The sequence below is a fragment of the Triticum dicoccoides genome, chromosome 5B (genome assembly GCF_002162155.2).
Source record: "Triticum dicoccoides isolate Atlit2015 ecotype Zavitan chromosome 5B, WEW_v2.0, whole genome shotgun sequence".
Taxonomy (NCBI): Eukaryota; Viridiplantae; Streptophyta; class Magnoliopsida; order Poales; family Poaceae; genus Triticum; species Triticum dicoccoides.
In genome coordinates, this window is record NC_041389.1 from 151901834 (window position 1) to 151909446 (window position 7613).

Sequence of the window (7613 nt, forward strand, 5' to 3'; positions counted from 1 at the left end):
GGGATCTCGCCTCCCCTTCCCATGGTCAAAACGTACATGGAACACTTCGTCAGAACAAATATTTGGTACTTTGACGCTGTGCATTTGAACATTTTTTCCAAATTTTATCTCCATGTACTTAGTTTATCCCAGAAGTGTTGTTATTCTAACAACTCTTTTCATTTGCAACATCTTAGGGATTTGTATCAGCTGTAAGTATTATGCGTGACTTTGTCCCAGCTATCTATGATACAACAGTGATTATTCCAGAAGATTCGCCTAAACCAACAATGCTGCGTATTCTTCAGGGACAATCATCAGTTGTAAGTATTTTAACTTCTGCAGTCTGTAGAAATTTACTAGCTGTGAACTCTAGCCATTAAATTTCTTGAAAATATTTATGATTAAAATATATATTTATAGCAACCTGAGTTGTTTCTCAGAACCCATCGAATTCTAGCTCGAAGATTTTGATTTGGTATCTTTGGTATTTCAATCATATTTACTGCTCCACTGTTATTATAGGTACATGTCCGCATAAAACGCCATTCAATGAGTGAGATGCCTAACTCGGATGAGGATGTTTCAAAATGGTGCAAAGACATATTTGTAGCAAAGGTATGGGACTAATAATATTAATTATAGAAAACTATGATCATATAATGTGTTATTGTTGGAAGAAACCATGAATTGGCTGACGTGCTAATCACTAATTTTCTTTCCCTGTGACAGGACGCGTTATTGGACAAACATATAGCAACTGGTACTTTTGATGAGGAAATTATACCAATTGGTCGTCCAGTGAAATCTTTGATGGTAAAACATAACCAAGGCACCATTTTATGCAATATCATTAACTTTTGACATAAAAAATCTGCGTCAGTTATTACTCCCTCTGTTTCAATGTGGAAAAACCTTCAGCCCACCAAGCGTGCATGCAAAGAAAACATTAAATCTGAAGAAGTGCTAACTAAACACGATCATGCATACCCCAGTTAAATTCCATGCTGCAGCCAAGCCTCTTCTAAATCATTAAAGTAGGTTTAGGTTGTAAACATTGTATTAACATACCGATTCTCGCTGGACAATTATTTTGAAACAGAGAATCCAAGGGCAGGGACAGTTAGAGTGGAATAGACGGAGTGGATGTTAAGAAACTAGAATAGTATGCAGTCACATGTGCACTTAAGGTCCTTTAGCACCTTGTAAGATAATGTGACACTTATTATCAAACTATTGACGTGTACAGAATTAGAATAGTTCCTTTGAATAGAAAAAGAAGCGGGAAAATGCTCAATTCGATCATGTGACACGCCACGACAACATTATTCGTTTTTCCCACACAACTACAACATGACAGAATATTTTTCTCTTATTCTTAGCATGCCATAGGTAAGTGGGTACATCTGCATGTGTGTGCAGCTCTTCTACTATTCTGCTTTCAGAACTTCTAAGATTGTGCTCATGCTCTTTCAGAATAAAAGGAGAACTCATATTACCATATACAAATAGCTTATTTCTTGGTCTCACTTGAGTTCTTGCTGTTGGTTCAGGTGGTCCTGTCTTGGTCATGTCTCCTCCTATATGGTGCTCATAGATTCTTACAGTGGACCCAGCTCTTGTCGACGTGGAAAGGAGTGATCCTCTTTGCTTCTGGATTGGCAATGGTGACCGCCGTTATGCATGTATTCATCATGTTCTCGCAGGCCGAGCGCTCAAGCTCCGCTAAAGCAGCAAGGGACCGAGTGAAGAAGGATTGATAGCTCGTGTGAAATTCAGTCTATAGGGGAACTGCCAATTTATTATGTTCAGAATATATGTAGACACAGGCTCCATGGGTCAAATCTAGTATATCCTTGTTGTCCTCGGTAAGAGCTTCAGGAATTTTGTGTGGCGAGAACTGTGAGCTTTCTTCCTTCTCTACTTTGTAATGACTTGTAAAGATTTGCTTTGCCATACCAGGAATCGCTGCTCGAATTTATCGAAGCTTTTTTTTAATCAGACTGTTCAGGCAATCCTTGGTACAGATTGCTATTGCCAACCTGGTTATTCTGTGCTTTGGTGTCGCTATGACTCGCATCGTGTTTGCGCTGGCTCAAGGAGGGAAATGCGAACGCCAAACTTTTTCACCTCGTGGCTAATGGACGAACGTGCCAAGGGCATCCCATCTCTTTGTTCTGGTTCCGACCTGATCTTGGACCAAAAGGTTATAGATGAGGTGTTCTTCCAAGCATATGACCTGAGATATGTATGCTGTGCCTGCGCATTGAAGCGGCACTCTACAATGTATTAGGGCAGTCCCAATGGTACACCGTGTGTTATATATCTTGGACGCCAATATTGGCTGACGTCAGCTGCTAGGCCATCTCAGTGAACGATCTTTTGCGCTGGAGGGAAGAACTCCAACTCACCCAGTTCCTCCCGGCCTTTGAGGTAATGATCTACAAGCATACCATCCCCTCCCATCTCAGTTTCCATCGATTTCAAGTGAAAAATGGGCATGTACTCTACACGTGTATATGCTATTTTTGGCTCATGTGATGCAAAATAAGGGCATCGTGTGTGCAAGCTTGTCGTTATAGCTATGTAAAACGTAACAATGCCCCTTAAACGAAATAATCGAGTGAAAGGAGTAAAAAAGAGGTTTTGTGTTCCGGCGGTCCGGCCGGTGGCAGAATCAATCAGGGCACGGCTGCTGCATATGTACATCTAGCTTGTCTAGCTGCGCCAAGAACAAAGCAGGGCTGGCAGAAAGATGGTGCTTAGTCATAGGTGGTGCGGAGGACGGGACGTCGACCCGTTGGCTGGGCAGCTGAGGTTGTTGCCAGCCCACCCGAGTTCAAGTCCTAGCTTGGACGCGTGGTGCAAAGCGAGGTACTATAGTATGATAATGTTAATCGTGAATAGGTGAAAAATATGACAAGTGGCAACACAGATTCGCAAGGGGCAAAGAGGAGATGTGGTGATACGGATGGATCGTTTCTCGCATTGGAACGCACGCACACATATGCTAGTAAAAATGTCAGCGCCCCTACACCACAGGTCTTCAGCGGGCGTGCTGACATGGCCAGTACCAGCACGGGTGGCTCAACCAGCTCGCCACCCAGCCCAAGGCCCGCACGGGACAAACGACCCAACACGCGCGTCACTGGGCCGATGTGGGCGCGGGCTACCCCAGCTACTTAAGGCAGCGGCACCAGGGAGCGACGCATCCAGTGGATCAGGCGGAATCGACTACGGCGGCTACCTACTCTCAATTCCCCATTCTTGTAACCCTAGGTCGTGTACCTGAGATAATACTGTCGATTTCCTCTTTAGCTACCTTGATCGAGAGCAATCCATACCCTGCACCTTACATCTGGTATCAGAGACCATCCCCACCCCCTTCCACTGCGTCGGTCTGGCTCAATTCATCGAGACCCGATCTCTGCGCCAAGGTCGAGCTCACCTCAAGGCCATGGATCCATCCATCCAGTCCTTCCTGGAGAGGCTGGAAACGACCCTCAAGGAGCACACCGCAGCAATCCACGCCTCCAACTCCAAGATCGATGATCTCGTGGCGTGGCGTCCCGATCTCGAGCGGCGCGTCGCCGATCTATCCGATGCGGTGGCGGCCCTGCAGAGCGCTCCACCGCCACGACCGGAGACCGCGACGAACCACTCGCTTCCTCCGAACGCCATACCGCCTGCGACAATTGGTGCCCACACCGGGACCGGTTCGGGCGCGGCCTCTCTGCTTCAAGGGCCCAGTGGCCACGGCGTCTTCAACATCTCACGGGGGCTGCCCGCGGCGTCGACCCAGACGCCGTCGCCACTCCCGGCAAACGGTCAGTACGCCCCCCATCACCCCCGCTCTCTCTCCGTTCGCCCACGCGAGTCAATTACTCAGCGGTCTGGGTCAGGCGCACCCGTCCATCCAGTTTCAACAGTTCACGGGGGACAATCCCAAGCTGTGGAAAACCCTTTGTGAGCAGTATTTTACCATGTTTGGAATTCTTCCCTCTTTCTGGGTACCCATGGCTGCGCTGAACTTTTCGGGTTCCGCATCCATCTGGCTGCAATCCATCCAGAAGCGGCTCGCAGAGTTTGATTGGGAGTCATTCACCACTCTGTTGTGTACGCGTTTTGGTCGCGATCGCCACCAAACGCTGATCCGACAGTTTTACACTATGCGGCAGACCACAACAGTTGCAGATTACATTGAGCAGTTCGAGTCTATTATTAATCATCTTAGTTCGTATTCTGACACGATTCATCCGTTCTATTTTCTCACTCGTTTTGTCGAGGGACTCCGGAAGGACATCCGTGCTGTGGTCTTGGTTCAGAGGCCGCCGGACCTGGACACGGCATGCGCGCTGGCGCTCCTGCAAGAGGAAGTAGCCGATGGTGCGGCGTACACCACGCGCCGTTCGCACGAGCTGCCTGCACGTGCGGGAGTGGCTCTTCCACTGCGCCTCCACCAACGCGGACGGACGTGGCATCCCCTGCTTTGACAGCAACCGATCGCCGCGGTACGGATGCCGCGCGTGGCGACAACAGCAAAGTCAAGGCGCTGCGTGACTACAAGCGCGCCCGTGGACTGTGCTTCAAGTGCGGGGAGCGTTGGGGCCACGACCATGTTTGCCCAACGTCGGTCCAGTTACACGTCGTCGAGGAGATGCTCGAACTCTTCGGCGTCAATTCTTCGCCACCACCAAGCGAGGGCGCAGGGCCGAGCAACACCGTGATGGCCATATCAAGGTCAGCTCTCGATGGCACAGTCTCGTCTAAGGCCTTCCAGCTGCTGGCAACCATTCAAGGCCGCGAGGTTCTGTTGTTGGTGGACAGCGGCAGTTCTACCTCCTTCATCAACCAAGCTTTGGCGCAACAGCTGTCGGGGGTCGTGCCCCTGCAACAACACTGCCGTGTCCGCGTAGCGGACGGCAGCGAGCTCACATGTTCTGCAGTTCTGCCAGCTTGCAAATGGGCATCTCAAGGGCAAGAATTCGTCACCGACATGAAGATACTTCCTTTGGGCACTTATGATGCCATCCTGGGCATGGATTGGTTAGAGATGCATAGCCCGATGACCGTGGATTGGAAGAACAAGGTCATCCAAATTCCAACTCCCCTGGGTTCAGCTCGTCTGTTCGGCCACGAGGCGAATACTACAGACTGTCATATGATCAGCAACCTTCAGCTATAGAACATGTGTCGTCAAGGCTCTCTGTTGCATATGGTTCTCCTTTACCCAATTTCCGAAGAATGCCCCACTGCGCCAAGCACACCACCAGACTTGCAGAGCTTACTGGAGGAGTTCAAAGATGTGTTTGGGGACCCTGAGGGACTGTCGCCGCGCCGTGCTTGTGACCATAAAATTCCTCTAATGCCAGGGGCTCAACCAGTGAATATACGCCCGTACAGACACAAGCCAGATCTCAAGTCAGAAATTGAAAGACAAGTCGAAGAGTTGCTGAATTCAGGAGTGATCCAACGCAGCACCAGCAGTTTCTCCTCTCCGGTCATTTTGGTCAAAAAGAAGGATGGCACTTGGCGCCTATGCGTCGACTACAGGCATCTTAACGCAATGACGTGTGTTAGCAAATTCCCGGTGCCTATTATCGAGGAGTTATTGGATGAACTATGTAGCGACCCGACCTCAGATGGTCAAGTCTCTGTGCTTCCGTGTCATCCCTGGATCGGTAATGCTGACACACACAGTACTCGAAGGATTTATAACAGAGTAGCAATCACACACTTATTATATCGAATGTCTCAAAAGAGAACTTATTACAATAATATGGCTTAAGGCCATCTAATGCGATAACAGCGGAAGGCTTGGAAGATAAAGTGAGTCCATCAACTCCAACGGCATAGCTGAGCTGCACGGCAACGACCTATCGAACCTTACTCCTCGTCTGAAAAGTCTGCAACATAATACGTTGCAGCCCGAGAACGGGTCAGCACATGAAATATGCTGGCAATGTAACACAAAAGAGCAATAACAGAGTAATGCTACCACTACATGCATAGTTGGCTGGTGGAAAGCTCTATGGTTACATGTTTTTGCGAAAAGCCAGTTTTTCTCTAAAACAAAGGAATATAATTTTAATTTAACTATCATGGTAGTTGAAACATCATTTGAGAAGGTAACCCCAACTCAATGATCCCAATTAATATAATTAACATCCCAGCAATATTAATTAAGAGTGTTGAGATACATGTGAATACTCAAGTACTAGATACTCAGAATTGTCCATAACCGGGGACATGGCTAACCATGATTAGATTGTACACTCTGCAGAGGTTTGCGTACTTTTCCCCACAAGACTCGATCGCCTCCGTTGAATTTCTCGCACTACATGGTGTTTGAGAAACGGATGACCGAGACACAGTCTTTCGGAAACATTAACTCTCTACTCCGGGTAGACCATACCAAACCTACAAACCCACTACCTGCTGATCCACCTCTTCAAGAGCTTCACGAAACTTACTCAACTATGCTAGAGCCCATAATAGCTTGTGGCTGCACACAGAAGTTTCTAGCATGAATAATCTCAGTTCCCTTTGAGCTTGGGTGGCGGTCCATAGGAAGATCACACGGTAACCCCGGGATTTCCAAAAAAACAGGCAATCACTGGATACCCCAGGTGCCTCAATCCACCCAGATGTGTATTAAAGTTGCCACCTTAAGTTGAACCATTAAGTAAACAATCTCACATTTGTCATGGAATACACTCAAACCCAATCCACGTCTACGAGCATAGCATGGCAATATAAGCATAACGTAGAAGTAACTCCCAAGGGTTTGGTAATAAACAGGGCAATAGGTTCTACGTCAGCAACTACTTCCCAACCCACAAGTTAAAGACATCCTAATCATGCAATGTTTGAGGATTGAAACTAATGCATAAAAACTGGGTATGGAAAGAGTATGATCAATGTGTTACTTGCCTTGCTGACGATCCGTGAATCCTAGAGACTCGTAGTAACACGCTTCGCACTCCGGGAATTCTATCGCAAACAAACAATAACATACATAAGCAGCAAGCAAAGATGCACTAGTAAAACTCCAAATAAAAGAGTTTGACCGGAGAGTTCAACTTAAGAACTTCGGTTCGCAAAAAGAAACAAATCAAACGGAGCAACGAAACTCAAACGGCGAAAGAAATAAGATCCGTTTACTAATCTGAACTAGGGTCAAATTTTACAGAGATAAAAACTTATTTGAGTTGATTATTCGGAAAGAGGGTTTCGAGATGAAACTCCAGGCGCTTGAATCGCCTGATTCCGATAAACGAGCGAAAAGATAAACAGGTTCGAACATCGGATCAGAAATCGCGATCAGAATAATCGCGGAAAAAAAATCCGATAAAAAGAAAAGCGACGAACGGCTAAACGAACGAACGTTCGTTAGCAGAGACTAAACGAAGAACACGTTCGTTAAAACGAACGGACGAGCGAACGCTCGCTAAGTAAATAAACCGAAGAATAAAACCGATTTATAAAAAAACGAACTAGGGTTTTCTCAAGAAAAACCGAAGGGTTTTTCTTAAAAAAAAACGGCGGCGGGGCGGCTACCTCCGGCGAGGTCGTCCGGTAGGGCGGGCGGCTCCGGCGGGGCTTGGCGAGGGGCGGCGGGGCTCGGCGAGGCG

The 7613-nt window shown here is 47.4% G+C and overlaps 1 protein-coding gene across 1 annotated transcript in view; it reads left to right on the forward strand.

The window, feature by feature from the left end:
- The window catches only part of LOC119307937 (1-acyl-sn-glycerol-3-phosphate acyltransferase PLS1), a 7283-nt gene extending 5303 nt beyond the window's left edge, over positions 1 to 1980 (forward strand). Inside the window, exons 8-11 of the mRNA XM_037584034.1 lie at positions 177 to 302; positions 505 to 597; positions 712 to 795; positions 1533 to 1980. Of these exons, the coding sequence (XP_037439931.1) occupies positions 177 to 302; positions 505 to 597; positions 712 to 795; positions 1533 to 1739 (510 nt within the window). The 3' untranslated portion in view covers positions 1740 to 1980. The remainder of the gene's footprint in view (positions 1 to 176; positions 303 to 504; positions 598 to 711; positions 796 to 1532) is intronic.
- Positions 1981 to 7613: the final 5633 nt, after the last annotated feature.